Source organism: Vanessa tameamea, chromosome 14 (genome assembly GCF_037043105.1).
Source record: "Vanessa tameamea isolate UH-Manoa-2023 chromosome 14, ilVanTame1 primary haplotype, whole genome shotgun sequence".
In the NCBI taxonomy this organism is placed as follows: Eukaryota; Metazoa; Arthropoda; class Insecta; order Lepidoptera; family Nymphalidae; genus Vanessa; species Vanessa tameamea.
The window spans coordinates 8,591,959-8,611,736 of NC_087322.1; the positions used below are offsets into that span (position 1 = coordinate 8,591,959).

General features: G+C 31.6%; 1 protein-coding gene across 1 annotated transcript; it reads right to left on the reverse strand.

The window, feature by feature from the left end:
* Window positions 1–245: 245 nt before the first annotated feature.
* On the reverse strand, window positions 246–18,811 carry LOC113398673 (uncharacterized). The gene is made up of 2 exons (XM_026637533.2): window positions 18,652–18,811; window positions 246–4,373 (listed from the first exon to the last, which is right to left on the reverse strand). Exons 1-2 carry the CDS (start codon window positions 18,658–18,660, stop codon window positions 1,185–1,187), a joined length of 3,198 nt encoding a protein of 1,065 aa, XP_026493318.2. The 5' UTR covers window positions 18,661–18,811; the 3' UTR covers window positions 246–1,184.
* Window positions 18,812–19,778: the final 967 nt, after the last annotated feature.

The window sequence follows — 19,778 nt, forward strand, 5'->3', positions numbered from 1 at the left end:
TTATATTTTATTTTCGGCAAAATTATAACATTTATTTGTTGGTAAAAATACGTGGTTTTAATAGTTTTTACATTTTTTTAAATATAATTACGATAAATGTTTTATTTCATTTTACCTAACTTGTTTTTCTTTTTACTACTAGCAACTTAGTGAAACAGATTTAGTTTATTGAATATCTGAGCATGGGAGTACTAAAGGATGTCATAGGAGTTTACACAAATTAAATAAAAAAAAGAAATTGCTTTAAACTTTTTATTTTATACTTATTAATGTTTGGCAAAAGGAAGAATAACATGCTTCTCAGAGGGCAGCTGTAACTAACCCTGTCTTAATAATTAATACTTTTTGGTTCCTATAATTTAAATTATGTAACAAAATTCACACTAACCATACGATATCTATTTGAAATAATATGATATTAATTAGATACGATAGAATATACAGAGAACAAATTAAAATTTTGTTTAGCACCAAAATAGCTAGATAAGACTTAGGATATGCAATAAATACTTATAATACAAATGATCCATTACAGTTTGAGCCATTTTACATTAATATCTGATGACAATACAATATGATAGGATAGTATCAGTAAAAGTATTTGTATGATTTGAAATATAGATACGTAATTAAATACATCGTATTTAAATTTAATTTATGAAATAATATATGACGCTATATATAATTGACGTCACGTCAACAAATTTTGTGTAAATGCCAAATGTTCATGTTATGTATCTATACAATATTTTTACATTTAAAATGAAAAAGATCTCTACTTAAAATTCTGCCATAATTTTGTACATCATTACGCTATTATATACAGTTATATTGCACATTATTACTATGGAATGTTGTTTTTTAACAAGTTATTAATACCAATTAATTACAATTAACATTATTAATATTTGAAATACGCTTAAATACATAATGAATTAAAGTTCAAAGATATAATTTTTCAAATATATACAAAGCTATTTAAACGAAATTACAAATTACGTATTATTGAATAGTTTACACCAGGTACCCCTCCACTGTTGTATAATGGGTTGAGAATTTGAAGGTACTGGGTATACAGATAACTATACTATTTATAAGTACTATTACTAAATTTAAATGAAATCACAAATGCACTGAATAATCTGTAATTAACAGTCTGTAAACACTGGTTACGAGAAGTGGGGTCACGATAGACTCGTTTGGACCCTACCATTTTGACGTCGATTAACATGTGCCTCGCTGTGAATATTTCTCTTAGTCCTTGAGAAGAATGCAGCGTTGCATCCACTAACTGAACACCGATGCAATAATTGTACATGAACACTTTCACAATGCATCTTCAGACTAGACAAGTCCTTGAAACACTCCCTACAACCTCGGCACGAATAGAAACCATCTTTGTTTGGTCTTGGCGCCTCATCTTCTACGCAGTAGTTGACTTTTTGAGCCAAAGGCGGTGAGTAATTTTGATTTTGACAACCAAAACTATTAAGACTAGGTGGCAGAAATCCGAATGGTAAAGGAGGAAAATTTGGGAGCATACCAAACGGAGTAAATAGGAAAGGATGCTGACTAAACATGTCACGTCCGTTTAAATAGGATTCTGGCAAAGGAAGAGGTGGATATGGAGCACTGAAAGGCACTTGCCCTAAATGACTTTTTAATTTTTCACTATCTCTGGCACGATAATACTTTTGTGACTCGATATAGGGAACGGCTCGTTCGTCTTCGTTCAGTTTTGAAATCTGCTCTATTTGTTCTTTTATTTTATCTAACAAACGCAGATCGTTATATATTCTCATGTCTTCAACTAGTATTCGCCTATGCAAGTTAGTGTTTGCACTGTGACGATCCCTGCTGCGTCGAGTATTGAAAGCTGCTCTACAACCATCGGTGTTACATTTGTACATCACTTTTAAATGTGCATTTTGGTAATGTGTCTTTAAAATATACATGTTTTGAAAAAACTTATCACAAACTTTACATTTAAGAGGATTGTCCATATCTACGGGAACATCTGTAGTTACTATAAAAAAGCCATTGTCAAAGTGGCCATAGATTTGACCTTGGTTGTCATCTGATGCGTATTCATAGCTTGAAACTGACGACGAAGGAGATCTATCAGAATAATCAATACCTTCGTTTATGCTTGGATTATAAGGACCCGATGAATGGTGTGTTTCAACTTTCTTTGGAATGTGGGGAAAGTCGCCTTTCGATAAGCTTTCTAGTCTTTTTAAAGAATTTTCAGAAGAAAAGTGGTTACTGCTCTGGTTAAATATTTCATTTGATTTGTTAGTTTCCAATTTATCCGTGGGTTCTTCCTTAACTCGTAAATCTTGGGCACAATGATTTATGTCAGTTGCCTCTTGTTTTATTGGTTGAGGTTCTTGTTTTATCTTAAGATTTTCAACTTTCTCATAAGGAACCGAATATTTACTATTGTCGACGTCAGTTTCCTCACACTTGACTCTTTTCAAATTTAAAGCTCTGTCTTCGTCTTGGTTTTGATCATCGTTCTTGTTTTCAAAATCATTGCTGTCAATTACATAATTATTTTTGAGTCTAGTAGGATTAAGATTTTTACGTTTTCGTTTTATTACTTCAGGACTTGCAACATCTTTAACAGTGTCTGAATTTTCATTATTATCACTTACACTTCTTTGGTCATATTCTGTTTCTGATTCATCTGCAGACCCAGTTGACTTATTGAGATTGGAATAGTAATCACTAGTCTCGACCTGATCATTATCGTCATCGTCATCGTCACCAGCGACAACAACAATTCCATCATCTTCATCAGAGTCCCCTTGTCCTTCATGATCTTTATTTTCTACGGAACTAGATTCACGTCGTAAATGATGACCCTGATCAATTGTAGGTGAGAAATTAAGACCATTTTTATAATCTAAGGGTATGTTTGAAGCATATGATCTCATGTTTTGTGATGGATTTAGCAGTGGGTATGATCCAAATGGATGCATAGAACTTATTACTGGTGGCATATTCAAGCCTGCTCCAGGTGGTGGAATTAATACAGGATGTGACTGAGCACTTCTTCCATCGTGTGGTGAGATCTTCCTTCTTAAATGAGGGGAATGCAATTTTGGATTTGGGTTGGCACTGTGTCTGTTCCTTGACCTTCTAGAACTAAACATCATACTACAACCTTCAACTGTGCATTTGTGCATTTCCCTTAGATGTACCGCCGAAAAATGAATTTTTAAAGCACCTTTATCACAAAAAGTTTTAAGGCACACGTTGCATTGAACTCGTTTCTTACCGGTAGCGGGATTTATAAAATGTGTGCCTAAATTTAATGGCATCTGAGATGCACCCCATTGTCTCTTCGGTGGGCTTATGCATTTACCCAACATCATGTCTCTTGTTTTTTGTGCAGCTTCCACATAAGCATCTTTACTTAAGTTAAGAACATTGTCATCTTCACTTCGTAAGCTTTCAGATCTTGTCTTACTCATCGCATTGTTCATTCTATTATCTGTTGCTTCTGAAGGCTTACCTGATATTTGTGGAAGGAGTGCTTGTAATGATGCCAACCCCATTGGATTTTGGCTTAAAGCAGCAACCATTGCTGCAGGATGTGAAAATGAAGAAGGTAAAGAAATAGGAGGAATAGGCATATTGTTTGGTAACTGGAAATTAAAAAATTGATTTCGCATCGCATCCATAGCCGCTTTCTCTGCTGAAGTCATATCATAACCACGCTTTCTATTTTCATCTTTAGTAAGATTTTCGCTGATTTTGTGTTTTCTAAAATCGAAGGGTTGCATATTTTGTAAATAATTTAAGGGTGATGAATTAACAGGACTAGTAGTTGAGAGAGGACTAGATGAGGTAGATAGATGGACACTATGATTTGGAGAAGCTTCCGCAGATGAGGTTCTTTGCGGTGAGTGCGTTTGTTCGGGTGAATATCGGTTATAGTTGGGTGATAGTTTTTCTGTCTTAACACTCAAATCCTTATTAAAGTAATGACTTCTAGCTTCTTTCTCCTGCGCAGCTTTTAAATAATCAAAACTGTTTTTAGCGTCCATAATATGTTGAAAATATTTGAAAGATTCATCATTTCTGACATCTTTGCCTGAACTTTCCATGAGCCTTTTAAATTCAGCTTCGAGTTTTAATTGATCGATCGCTTTTAGTTCCTCGTTGTTTTCCATATTTTTATCTTTGATTTGTTCGTACTCGTGGCTGACTTTCGGAGGTGATGGAAGACCGTTTTTCTTGTAGATCGGTAGAAGAGAAGTTTTGTGAAGAGCTCTGGCCTCCTGTAGTTTGAGAATTTGTTGGAGTGCCAGGTTGTGCTCTGGACCACATCCACTCCATCTTTCCGCGCTGCCCGATTGCGTTTCCTGTAACAATTATAAGAAATTTTATTAATAAAGGTGCCAAGCAATCAAAAATAATTACAAAACGAAATCCAAAAGCTCGGATTATTGCATAATATATTTAACGGAGTGATGTTTGTATCATACTTATGCTAAATCAGTTAAAATCATAGCCTTATAAATAAAGCGAAGCTCGATTCGATTAAATTAATTTCAACGTATCCGCCTATTCATATGAGATACAGTCTAGAGCTATTTTAAAGACAGGTTGTTCTAATGTATCTTCAAACTAACTATCGGGTCGACACAAAACCACACCTTGCGTTTTCAAAGACTAATATCGAATTAATTCCGAGAACGGAGAGCAATTGGGTAAAATTGTGTAAAATGACGGTTTCGAGTCGACTCGAGAATAGAAAAGTGGTTTCTGTCGCGTGTTCGGAACGATTTAATCCGAAAACTAAATTACTATTCATTTGGTAAGTATTCGGGGCCGGTTCACGTTGTCAAACTCGAGTTTCAGTTAATATAGCCACTCCTTAAGCTGAGTTTAATTTGGCTATTATTGTCAAAATTAACTTTCAAAATATAATGTTAATAATAGTCAACAATATGATAACTTTAAGAAAATACAATGTATTTACAACAATACTTTTGAAATGAGTTACGTATTTTTCTATTAAAGCACTTGAGGGTATTATGTAATATTATATATTGAATATGCATTGAAACTCATTTATGAGGTTTCAAAAACTGTATTACATAAATGAATATAAAAACAAAATTAAGCTTTGTTTAAGCAAAATGTCGCTTCAGGCCTTTCCGTGTGTAAAAAGAGTTGATTATCGTTTTAAAAATCGTTTGTCACTCGATTATACCGTGTAACTCGTGTAAGCGATGGGGCGGCCATATCATTATACATTTCTGGGGAAAATTATATTGTCATTTGCCGCGCCAGCGCGTCGGCAATTTAGTATAATCCACACTCAAAAAAAAAGTCTCCGTGAATTATTTTCTAATGCCACAAAACGGATAAATGCAGGATAATAAAGTGTCGTTTAAGTAAAGTATACGTTTCGTGTTCGAATGTAATTGAGGGCGGTTTTAAAGTAATTTCATGATTTGTGTAAAGATTAAAATTTCATTTTTTGTGATTTCGATGTCGTTGTTAAGATAAACGATTCGGGGCAGATGTCTGATGACTGTGCTGTGTCCGTTTACAATATTAACGTAGTATTTACAGCGGTAAATAAGTTTAGCGTATGTATTAAAATTCCCACACGTAGTAAGCAAAACAAAACAAAAAGTGACTAAAGTCGCGATGGTAAGCCGAGGTGATTGACCGACCAAATAAACAACAAACTATATTTAAACCTTATTACGTACTATTAAATACCATTTTTAAATAAAAACAACGCAGTATTAAATATGCCTCGTATTTGACCCACGCCTACCGTCAGAGCAATGGACAAGCGGACATATTTCACAGGATTTTTCATAACTTACATCGAATGATATTAAGCTATAATTCAATGTTTTAAGGTATATTTTACTTTGACGACTGCCTCGTTTTTTATATGGTCATTTCGCGATGATCGCTTTTGGCTCGCTGTCGTGACATGCCATATTGTTCAGTGTATGATACGTGCAGTGAGTAAACAGGTTCCATACTTTGAAGCGCATTGTTTTACCTTTTTTCTTAATAATCTTTGAATATAAGTCATTGGGAATTTTATGATGGGAGAAGAGAACGACGAGATTGGCTTGGTCTGTTTTTATGGAACATTTAAACTACGTACCAATCAACCGGTCATCACGCAACGGTTATTTTTTTTATTTTACTTTACATTACACTAATTTTTAGAAATTATATGTCCATTTATGAGCTAAATTAAAAAAAAAATAAAGATTTATACGAAAAAAATTTAAATAAGAACATAGCTTGGCTGTTTATGTATACAATTTTTTTTATTTTTTAATTGATTCATGACTTAAATTCAGTCTGTAGAGCGAACAATTTTTTATCTAAAATTGATTTATACTAAAATTTTCTTATGGGTTCCTATTTCAAATAACAATTTCCAATCTAGTGACATAAGTATAAGTTATGGAGTCTATACCTCTCATATAATTAGTGGGGGCCGTAACTAGATAAATACTACGACGGCTATGCAGGATAATTCCTCTATTACTAATCATTACTAGAATATAATTGTTCGGAAATTAAGGTGTGCTTGTACGTTGTATAAATGTAGTAGATATCTACTTATACCTAGGTATATAAAATTGCTGTTTATTTCATATCGATAACTTTTTATAAATTTCCATAATAAGAACGAAAAATGCGAGAGAACTGATAATTAAAGAAAAATATTTTTTTTTTTTAAATAATTTTGTTAATACTATTACTCTTAGAATGTTTCTTTAATAATGAAAAAATATAATATCATTAATTATATCTCTCAACCATTCACTTTCATTCATTCAAAAAGTATCTACATTAATTCGAGGTAATGTCGAAATCAGGGACAGTTTATCAATATTTGTCGTTCGTTCAACAACGACATGATGGCGTGGGTGGGCGCTGTTTATTAATATGATTAACATATTACTATCGCCAGGAATGAATCAAATGAGCAAATACAGAGAACAAAAAAACTTGCGTATTTTTTCATTCGACATTACAAAGCTCGGATTCCAAAACATAATAGTTAATTATTTTAATAATATGTTATATTATTTTAAAATGTATAATATGCCGACCCACTAGCCGAGTAATGTTAAAAATTCTAAATACATTCTTATATTGAGTTATTAATTTTGTTTTTTCATATTGAAAACTCTAGTTCGTTTTAAGATATTTTGGCTTCAAGACGAATTTCAAACCACTTTGTTTATTTTTATATTTGCCGCTCAGATTATTAAAATAAGGATTAGCGCCACGCTTGGATATTTATTTAGCTTATTAGATAAACCGGATGCAGTCGTAAATGTCTCTCAGCATATAAACATATCCTATGTAAGTATGGTCTATCATTACAACGACACGGCATATCATTCCATCCCATTATAACTTTTTGATACAATTTAGATTCTATATAAAATTATCTCCGCGGTCGTTTAAGTTAATACGCGTAATGATATACCGTGGACAAGTATGGAGAGCTTATCTTAATCTGGGCTTAAGGCGCCTCGTAGCGTTTATGGGTATTAATAATAATTGGATTACGAGCAGAGGTCAAATATCGATTTGACTTTAGTTAGTCTCCTTAAGATGTTTGGGTATTGGATAAGTAGGTACTGCGTGTAACTTCGGTTGTGATCTGTGTTAGTTTTGATTTATTATTACATAAATAGCTGCTACTTCAGAACAATTTTCAGAATATATTTGTATTTTCGAATTGTATATTGTGCAGTGATTTATCTTATATGACTTTATTTTATTCGGATTTTAATTTTAGTTTTTTTTTAATTACTCAAATTTACCTTATATTATGAAAAAAAACACATTTTAGTATTTTTACTGTAATATTAACAAAAAATAAATACATACTAGGTAGGCACACACTCCAAATTTGAAGAGATTGACGGCCGTTAGTTGATCTTGAAATTGAAATGAAATTTGGCAAAACTGTAGATTATACTCTGTAAAGCATATAGGTATGTTACTTTTTATCCTAGAATAAAAAGTATCCAACACCCAACCCACGACGGGTTGGGTTTTGACCAAACGAGGGGACGTATTATTTTGAATCAATTCGAAACCATTAATTTAGATCATTTCCGAAGTTTTAAAATACTAGCATTAAATAGGTAGGATACCTATGCCTCAGATTGAATTGAAGCGACCGAAAAACTATAAATATTGATGTTATACCTATATGCCTACATACCGTAATACGACATAATACATATACATACATACAAACAAACAAACTGTACTTCAGTTTCTTATTCTATTATAAATTAAACAAACCTTCTGGTAATCATCTTCCCACCAACGCTTCACGAACTGACTTAACTTACTCAAATTATCGTCAATATCATCACTCATTTTGTTAACTCAAAACTCAACACTCACACTTAACGCAAATATTAAACTATCACTAAATATTGCGAAACGTACGTCCAGATTAAAAGCTAAGCCGACTGTGACATGACCAACTAATCCTGTGACACCCGGAGATCAGACGCCACCGATGGAGGGGTAGGGTTGACCCCTGACTTCTACCTGATAACAATAGCCGTCTACCTGTCTAAGGTACAACTACTGATAAGAAATTGGTATGACCCGAACTTATAATAATGTCGTCACACGTGATTTAAGTGTAAATATAAGATCAAGTATTTAAGTTATATTCATTTGCCGTAGTAATTGTAGAGTAGGTAAATAAGAACTTACCGCTACTTACTTAGCGGTAGAGATACCTATAGGCATATTTAGTATCTTAAATAGTTATTTAAATTAATAAGATAATGATCGATGCTGAATTGGTCCCTTGCCATTATGTCTACAGTAAAGTTTAACGAATTTTAAAGTATATTGAACTATTATTTTTTTCTTAAATAGGTATATTTTAAAAAGATTAAACTTCTATTTTATACTGTATACATCTATTATTTGGAAGTTTGGTTGTTATGAGTTAGTATATAGTAATATTATAAATGACTTATGTAATTTAATTTTTCATAAGATTTAGTCTTCCCTATACATTTTTAACATATGAGGATGGAAAATTCACTGATTACGGTTTGAAGTAAGTTGTTATTCATGTTATTGTGTTATTATTATTAATTATAAAATATTGACATCCGTCAAGTACGAAGTAAATTGATAAAATAAAATAAAATTGCCTTGTTTTTTTTAAATTTTTCCTAAATATTTATGTACGGTTTTCGAAAAAATATTAGTCTATTTGTGACTTGTTAAGAGTTTATTCGATATTTCGCTTAGAAATACGTCACAAATTGCAAAACATTTCAAAGAGTTCCTTGAAAGTTCAGATAACAACGAAAAAAATGTTAAGTTGAAAATCCTGTTGTTTTTTGTGCGAATTTATAACACCTATACAATTTACACAATGTCGGCATTTCGTAAAGGGTGCCGACTTTGAAATAGACCGTATGTGAGACACATAGATAAGTATGGCACGCTGCCAACAATAAGGGTTGTTACCGATAACGGACAATGGATCCGGTTGAATAACCTTTGCCATCTTTAGACCATTTCGCAAAAACTTTTGCAAACTGAAGAAACATTGCTTGTTTTGTGTTTGGGTAATACCGAGATTTTAGTATAATTACTCATTTTTCATTAACAGTTATCTAGACTGAGCTCCATGTAGCTATTTTCTACTAGTCAAAAAGAGTATTTATTTGTTGTACAATCTACATTCCGACACGGTAAAATGACGCTTATAATATAAAGTATTTGTAAGAGCTTGAATAAAAGTTATCTTGTTGGTATTTGATTTGTTAATAATAACTGCCTTATTGATAATAACGGTAACAATTATTAAATCATTTCCCTCTGGAATCATCATGATTTATTACAGCGATTCAGGTGTGTTGTAGGGCTTTGTGCAACATCTACCTAATTAAATATTGTTGTGTTACAACATCAGTTAGTGCAATTACAGGCGTTGATGGTATGAGGAATTACATATAGTATTGTTGTCAAGTTGTAAGTATTGACGTACCATGGCCTTAAAAAAAAAGAAAGAACTGATACTGTATATACTTCTGTTATCAACAAAAGAAATGCATATATTACACTATTTACATTTTGGTGTATATTGTTCGTTATATATTATAAGAAGGAAGGCTAAGTATATCTATGTACATATTTTAAATAATAATAATTATTACATAAGAGCCGATATAGCGCAGTGGTTAGAATGCGTGCGTCTTAACCGATGATTGCGGGTCACGACCCAGGCAAGCACCGCTGAATTCATCTCGACATCGGCGGCGAAGGAAAACATCGTGAGGAAGCATGCATGTATCTAATTTCGATGAAATTCTGCCACATTTGTATCCACCAACTAGAACAAGCTCCATACCTTCCCCTCAAAGGGAAGCCTTAGCCCAGCAGTGGGATATTTAGGCGGTTACTTTTACTGTTTTTATTATTATTATTCGCCAATCTATTCATTTGTTTAAATAAGTCTACGTGCTAGTTAACACGACGTAATTTCCATAGAGAATATATCTTCCCCAGTTATGGCTAACATATTCATATATATCTTTATATCGTGTGTCTTAAATGTAATATAGCAAATCTAATAATATAATACAATAATTCATAGTAATTAATTTTGTGTTCGCCTTATGTCCGAATATTTTATTAATATTGTTTCGAATATATTTATCTGCTACGTTACGGTCTTATGAAGAATATAATACCTATCTAAGTATATAAGAATTTGACAAACTGCGATCCTTGTTTAATAAAGTAATATATATTTAATATGGTATATGTTTGTAGAAACATATACATAAGCTACATCACTAAGATATGTCTTTAAAACTATTCTTGATTTCCAAGTATGTACATTATAATGAATCCTACATAACATTAATTATAATTACTCTAGCTCCGATTTGAACCTGTGATATTTGAAATGTATCTGTTCTGCGTGTCACTTGACCTACCTCGGTCTCTAAGCCTTACGCCTCGCAATTCACACCTAATAATTCAACAAGTAATTAAAATTTCGTCTCACGATAAGAATTTATAACGCTTATTAGTTAATTGGGACTCAGGACTTGATGAATATTATAATAATTATGAATATTTATTTCGAATCGATTTCTATATGATAATTGTGATAATTTTTATAATTAACTTAAGTAATATTCATAATTAATTTAATTATTCATATTTTAAACATAGGAAACAGCTGTTTCCATGTTAGGCAATGAATAAAACTATTTTGCAATGTTTTTTTTATTGTCGTTACGCAATAGACATGATTATCAATTTTAAGTATTATATATATTATAATATTTCATATTTTGTAGCCCTGTATATTATAACAAATATATGTATGTCATTGTAGGTACATGTGTGGTCGTCGATCGCGAATAAAAAAATATATTATTAATAAGTATTGATAAGTTTTACAGACAAATTCCAAAACGGCCTAAGGCGTAATTGTTATCTGCTTTGGAATTATATATCTATAATAAGTTCCCAACATATAATCTAGCCTAAAAGGGCACGTAGGTATTATCAAATGCCTAGATAAATTATGTTTCGATGTGAACCGTGAACAATCTAAGAACGCGTGTACATACAGACAAAAATTCTTATAGGTTTTTGCAATACCTGAGTATTATCTAAAAAAGTAAATTAAAATTTATCATGGTGAATGGTTTTGGAGATTTATTACGCTTCACCAATGCGAGGTAGCTTGTACTGGTGACCGAGTATCATTTGAGATATGGTTTCCTCACATGGTTTCCTTCTACGTATATAACAAGATGATAAAGATAAATTATCGGTGCTTGTCTGGGTTCGGTAGTTGAAATATAGGTATTCTATCCACTGGATTATATTTTAAGAATATCATTTTTATTTCGTACACCTTACATTGTCGATATAACAGACGAAAATACGATCGTTCTCCATAGTTTCCCTAAGTAGTTTGGTTCGATATTTTTTACAACACCAAAATCAAAATATACATCACTCAAGAACTCTTACAGCCATTTCTAATCAACAGAAATCACTAAAATGTACTAAATAACTATGAGGTTTTATTAAAAGGCTTCATATGTACTACAAAGCTGATTGTAGACAAAGCCAAGCTAAAATAACAACTATACGACTAAAAATTGCTTTGTATAAACAACGTAAATTTTATTAATAACGAATATAATTTTTAATTGAATATTAATAATGAGAGCTTGAGAGTGACGGGATGGCTTAAAATGCTTAAAAATATTCAACACCTTTACATATTTTGTGGCTTCATAAGTCGGGTTTGTTTATTTTTTATTAAATCTTTATCAATATTTAGTAATGGCATTAAAGAGATTATTATAGTTCTTAGAGATGTATTTCAACCGTAATATTATCAAGTGTCAAAAATGACAATTTTAGTTAGCTTGCCCATTCTAAAGTAGATATGTGTATTTATTTATTTATAAGTTAACGCGTATATTAGTGTAGTAAAAACTAGAAAAAGCGTTGCAATTTTTAATTTTTGATCAAAAAATAAAAATAGTAAATCTTCGAGCTTAGACAGTACATTCTATATTGAAGGACGAATGTATAGAAAACACCAAAATAGGTATAGAAGTATAGAAGTGACATACTTAAGTGTAGGTATCTACGATTTGTCATCAAAGATTTACGAAAGAAAGACTAAGTATTCGAAATGAACGCAAAAGCCCGCTCAGACTAAACAGTGACACGCGATCGGCGTCGTTTTAAACTATTATAAATATAGTCAAATACAGAGTTTCACATTTCAACTACTGAAGCTTAAATATGGAACCGGTTCATCAAACATCGTTCAACGATTCCATATCGGAAACCAGTCGAAGCCGCAGGCATTAACTAGTCTATTCATTATTTATAACATGTATACTGCTTATTTATAATTTATAGCTCACACTTAGCTCGAGTCGCGTTACGAAATATATATAGTATAGTTTATGATAGAATCAGTAGGCGTTGTTAGTGTCACTGGGGGTATAAATAAAGGAATTAGTTACGGCTATTATTTGTTAGCTCGATAATATTGATACATTGCAACAAATGCGTTTTACTTGTTCTGTACCTGTTTGGATTTATCACTGATTTCAGAAATGTGAGGGCAGTAGAAAGTTTTTCGACGTGGAACAGATTAAATTAAACTTAGGTTCTATATGATAATTACAATATATTATGACCATCAATAATAATAAATATTTAAATGGAATACACAATAATAATAAATATTTAAATAGTGATACATATTCGAAGACACGAAAATGTAGAGCTTTTTTTAGTTGGAGCAACTTTCAAGAGATGGCGCTGTGTGTATCTAAGATTATAAAAAACATGTTAAAATTAGTTATGGAAAACATAAACCTTATGAATGATATAAATATATAAGTCGTGACCTTAACCTTGTTTTGAAGTTGTAAAATTTTCTGTTTTTTTTTTAATTTAAATATTTTTTTTACGATATTATTCGACAACAGTGACAAGTGTTAGTTAATCTTATTTTTAATTATAAGTTTAAATTTTGCGTCAGATTTATATAAATTTTAATATTGCGTCAAAATCCGAAGGCTATCAGCAAAAGGTTTAAGAAGCTTCGTATATAATAAAGTAAGCCCGGCTCTTGGAGCAAGGGAAAAATAATTTGTCTAATGGAGCGCCGCGGAAACTATGCGTTTCTGACGAGCATCGATTTATTTCAATAAGCCTGTACCTCGGTGTAGATAAAACTGTATTTTTATGAAAACTGTGAAGATAGGGAAATAACTTATCTGGTAATAGTTTAGTTTTTTTATTGTAGATAAGCATACCCGATGGTAAGTACATACTGATGTAGATGACAGAGTTTGCAATGTACTTAATAGATATGGAAATTTAAAATTTTGTTGCTTCAATTTGATTATTATGTCTGCTTAGACGGTTAAAATCACCTTCAATGCAGCAATTGTTCGACGAAAATATATTCGTCTAAGCGTGTAAAAACAAAAAATTCTAATAACTTATATTTTGACGATGAAAATATGTATGAGTAAGTTAGCTTGATTTTGAAGTTCTTACAACGATAGTAATTTTATTATAAATAGTAAAATAACAAATATTTTTAAACGAATAAATCAGAGAACATAACAAATAGCTACTACAACCGAAATATAATCGAATATATAATAATATATGAATATTTCGTATATATGTAAAACTCCGAGATCCTGTACTATAATGGTAATAATTGTAAGTAAGTAAGGTGGGTGGACCATGGAAGGCCACGCTTCTTTGAAGGCCAACTATTGAAAATTCGTAATTGACATGTAAAGACATATTCCTTATGCTATACACTAAGATGTATCAAAATCAAGGACACAGATGCAGCGGCAAGTCGCATGCGCTGTTATTGTGGCTGTGCGATCTCATGCTTCGTAGACTTTGTCGTCGATGTTACAATTGTTAAGAGCGCGCATAGCAAAACAAAAGCTTTCAGTTTAATGACGTATTATTATCTCATATTTACTGTAAATTATCGTATAAGGATATGTTTATGGTATTTCAGAAAAATAAAATAGTTTTGCCTCGATATAACTTAAAATATTGGTAGTATTCTTAGGAAAGTCGTTGGTTCCTTATAAGGCCAATCGAAAATTTGACGGTTGGCCTTGCTAGGATACATGGGCCTTACAAGGAACTTCTACAAACCATATAACATATGAACAGTTACTTTTTAGTTATAAATACGTACCGTTACAGTTAAAACAATGTTTTATATTTATAAGGTTTATTTAATTTTTTTAAGTCATATTGAATACTCTTTTTCAAAATTATTTTGACAAAACTTATTTATTTATTAGAAGAGGATTTATCACAGCGAATCAAACCTTTTGCAAAACTGGGTGTACCGCTTACGCTTAAATTTATCAGGAAACAAACCTTTTTATTTTGTAAGAGGTTAAAAATCAAAAACACTTTTAATATGTATGCACAAGAATGGCCGGACACAAATGGTTCAATATGTTTTTGGCTCGAAACCCATCTATTTCAAAAAGAAAACCCCAGCTAATGAATCCAGCTAGAGCTCAAAAAATGAATAAGCCCACTGTAAAACACCATTTTGAAGAATCTCACTTCTTAAAAAAAGTAATTGATAATAATTGTTAGTTTGGCCTTCTTAGGAACATTTTGACCTTACAAAGAACGGACCCAAAAGAAGGCCATTTTAGGTAAAAAAAAAGTTTTAAATTTTATTATAAAACGCGTTAGCAAATTATTTGTAGTCAATATAATACTCATTAATACAATTTTTAAATAATTCCCAATAATATATTCTTAGTTATAGGATGGTGTTCAAGTAATGTTCCTTGAGTTTTTTATAGATGATAAAAACATATTGAATATTTAATGTTTCGCTTAAATGAAAGAGCTTATTATGTAATTTTAGTAAAACAGATATATGAATTGTTACAATTTTATTTTTAAGTCAAACGACTGATGTATAATATTGGCCTTGTTTGGAGCCGTGTTCCTTGCAAGGTCATTTGGAAGAGCTTAATAAAACTTAATTTTAATAAAAAGTGATTAAAGCTAGCTTAAAAAAAAGTGATTTATATGGTACACAATAAAACAAAGTATTACTTAAAAATTTGATTCCTTCATTTATCCAGTTAATTAACGAATAAAAAGTGTTTACTCGTTAAGGTGGCCTTCCATGGTCCACCCACCTTATATGAAATGATTTAACTTTAAAAATATTTAACTTTTATGAATTATTTATATTTGTGTGAACGATAGATATTATTTAAATTTTAAGATAAAATTAATTTCTAAAAAGAATGACCTAACTTCAGGATTTTTCAATTTGTATTTGTAATTTTTACATGTCATAGTTATAAAGTGTTGAGATTTGTAAAGGTTTCGTGTTGTAATGAAAGGCGAGGAGCCGGCGGCTCGCAGTGGATCACGACACACTTGGGATGTCTCGCTTTTCCGCATCCTAATAAAATTACCTGAATATCTAATATACTTTTGCAATAATAATAAATCAAAGACGTAACGAAGATATTAAATTATTATGGAGAATTGTTGACATACGATTTAAGTATGTCTATAACGTCACATTTCGTATTCTATTTGGAAATTTAAATAAAAAACTTGAAGCTAAAATGTTCGGTCTCACGCATTCGTATATCCATATTAGAACCACGGCGTTGCATAGTGTTATAAACTCAGACACACCTATTACATAAATATAAATAGTGAAACAACTTTTAACAAAGATAAAAACGTAAAAATTTGGACTGTCTATAAATTTGTAATACTTTTTGTCATATATGTATTTTTAATTGTTTCTTAGTGTTTCAATATTTGAATACAATTCGTCGAAATTATACCATTTTTATGACTCAATTTATTGTTACCAAAATTTTTTCTTTGATTGATTTTAATAAAACAAATATAAATTAAGCTAATATAAAGTATATTAAACATATATTTATATATTTTATAACAAACAATAACTTATTTTAAAACAACGACGAGACGCAAGTGGGTAGCATTAACAACACCGGACTGAACCTCACACGAAATTAAATATTCGTAATATCTTAACCGAACATCACAGATTAAAATCCGGCTAGGCTTTACTGAGTTATTATCGTGCTATACTTATTTGCCTTTATAATACATCTCTTGCTCAAAATCATCATGAAAAGTTTTCATGAGTTTTGACGAAAGCTTGGAAATGAGTTCCCGTGAACTCTACAAGATATTAGTATAGAGTTGATACTTGTTTATAGTTTAACCGCATTACATTATTATCTTAAAATCGATTAATTATCAATTAAGTATATCTAATTGATGTTATAGTTCGCAATAATATTTTTGAACATGAATATGGGAACAGAAATTCGGAATTCGGTTTCTGTTACATTTTCCTGTGACATAAAAAACCAATTCATACTCAATGACTTCAGCTGATAATCGGGAACCTAATCTTTCAAACATTTCATACATTACAGAACAATGAGTACAATATACCGAAGAAATATTGTTGAACGTATTATTGTTAGCGCAACAACCGATCTGTTCAAAACACATTATTCAAATAGGCTTTTACAAGCACTTATAAATCGTCATTTTACAGACATTATAAAGTAAAACTACCAACGATTCGAAATGTAGAGTCTACCGAGAAGAACCGGCAAGAACTCAGTAGTTACTCATTTCCAACATTTAATATACAAAGATATATTAGTTAAATACAATGATATATATATCCTATTTTTTATTACATAGGTACTATCATTAAATTTACTATGATGAATAACTTCTTTAAAAATGTTTTAATTTAGGGGTCATTTTGAAATAGAAATAAAAAAAACCATTTGCAATAATAACGTGAGAAGTAAAATAAAAACTTGTAAAACATCTATAATGAGCGCTCTCTGAGCCTCGAATTTATATAACGTCAATTTGTTTACAATTCACAAATCAATCTCAATTGGGTTCTGTTTTATTTCAATCTGCGAAACACCGAAACCCCTTTGTATATGATATCGTAACAAATAAGTACCTAAATATCTACGTGTAAAATATATTACAGACTATTAAGAACTTAAAAGGTATAAATGAGTTGTGAAAGAAGAAATCAAAAAGGCTAGTTCTAATTAATTTCGATTTTTAAAAACCGCTGTTAAAGAGACACTTATGGCAATAAAGTGTTATAGATCGTAAGTTCTATTATAAGTATATGTGCTAATTTATTTATATGTATATATATGCAGATTGATGCAGATAGCATAATATGCCATGAAAACGCTCCGAACTTGGCTAGAATTATTGGTTACTCTCGTCCAAAATCATTGATGCTGTCAACGATAGTGCTAAACAGATTATATATAAATTGAAATGTCACAACTAAAAGTTATGAATTGAATAAATAGAAAGTTAATTGTAAATTGTGTCGAAAAATAAATCTCCATTCTATAAACAGAATACGTTGTGCATTTACAAAAATATATATATATTTTTAAATTAAACAAGCACAGATTAAATTAAAAATAAATACAAAGGCCCGCCTACACGTCCTTTTACAATAGCACATGCAGAAACAATTATCGCGATTAATTACTTTCGCAATATTAACGTCAGTTAATGAAGTCATTCATTAATAATTTTAATTAAAACAACATTTGAGAGTCCATTATGACACCTACCTACTTTATCATTGCGATTTGCAATCGAGAGTCCTCCAACTTTTTCTATCTGAATTTTGTTAAATTTCATTTAATAATAAAGTATTTTTAAATCTATTTAAAATATTTTTTTTATTTAGAAGCTTATATTAAATATGGCAAATAATGTGACTATTCAAACTTTGTCCATTTGTTAGTTATCCAGTAACAAAAGAAACATATCCCTTTATCTTCTTTTGTTTAAAACAATAGGACGACAATGAAAACGCAATGCCAAAACCGAAGGCAGTAAAAATAAAGCAGATCACTTCTTATCAATTTACAAACAAAGGTTTAAACGAATAGAAGTTCAATTCAATTTTTATCAATCGCACTTTTCTTATCCGTAATTTAAAAAAAATAAACTGACCTGAATCATGAATGCTTCTTTCAGTTCACAAACACCATACACTCCACTACACAGTACATTTCACATCTAATCCTCCAACATGTAGTACGTGATACAAATATAATCGGAATTATATCGTGACTATACACGGCACACACGACCGTCTAACAGTCTGAGAGACCGGCCACTGGCCTGTGAAGAGCGGGATGAAAGATGTGCGGGGCAACATGCACGCTGAAGGATGCCAAAGGAGCCGGGCAGATGCGACAGGACCTCGAAGAAAAGAGACGACTACACTGCGTGACATTTAAAAACTGTGTCTTTACAGCGCCACTAGTATAAACACGACGTTTTCCTACTTACGACTATGTTAATAGCGGTGAATTTTGCGTGCATTTCAATGTGGATCGGACGTTTCGGTTTTGTAGACGAGTTGTCCTCTAATGTGTCGCACAATATAGAGCACTAGCTCTAAAACTAGGACGGTAGAGGTGATATTAGCGCGTGCGGCTAATGTCGCTTCTGTCGTCTTCGGCGGCACACCCTGTGTCGCGCTGTGTCGCTTTCGGTGCGAAGGTGTGGGAGTGCGAGCGGGACGGGTGCAGGGTGGGAGGGAGGTGTCACCAGCTTTTTAGGGAGCCGGTGGATGAGGCGCGGGGCCGCGGATGAGAATTTTGCGACGCGGTAATACTAATGCGAATGTTTTAGATAATATAGCGGGTGTGTCGACTGCCGGCTGTTTTAAGTTCATCCTTTGAATATACTCGTTTTATTGTCGAATACTTTCAGCATTTTGTACGTTGTCGGCGGGTTGTAACGTAAAGCTCGTTTCATAATTACATTCTGGCAAAAGGGAGAAGCGCGTTTGTCTGAAATACTTGTCTGGGATACAGTATTGCAGCTTCAGCTTTAGGTATCTCCTTAACATAGTAAAAAAAATATAGAGTTAAGTTATTTACGTCATGAATAATTACGATTATTTGTGGTATGTTAATACACATGTGAACATATGATAATAAATTAATATTAGATGATTATGATTTAAGTAGATGGCGTCATTGGCTTTACATATATATATATATATATATATATATAGGTATAAGTGATTTAAAGATAGTAGACGCGAAAGCTATGACAGCTGTTTATGT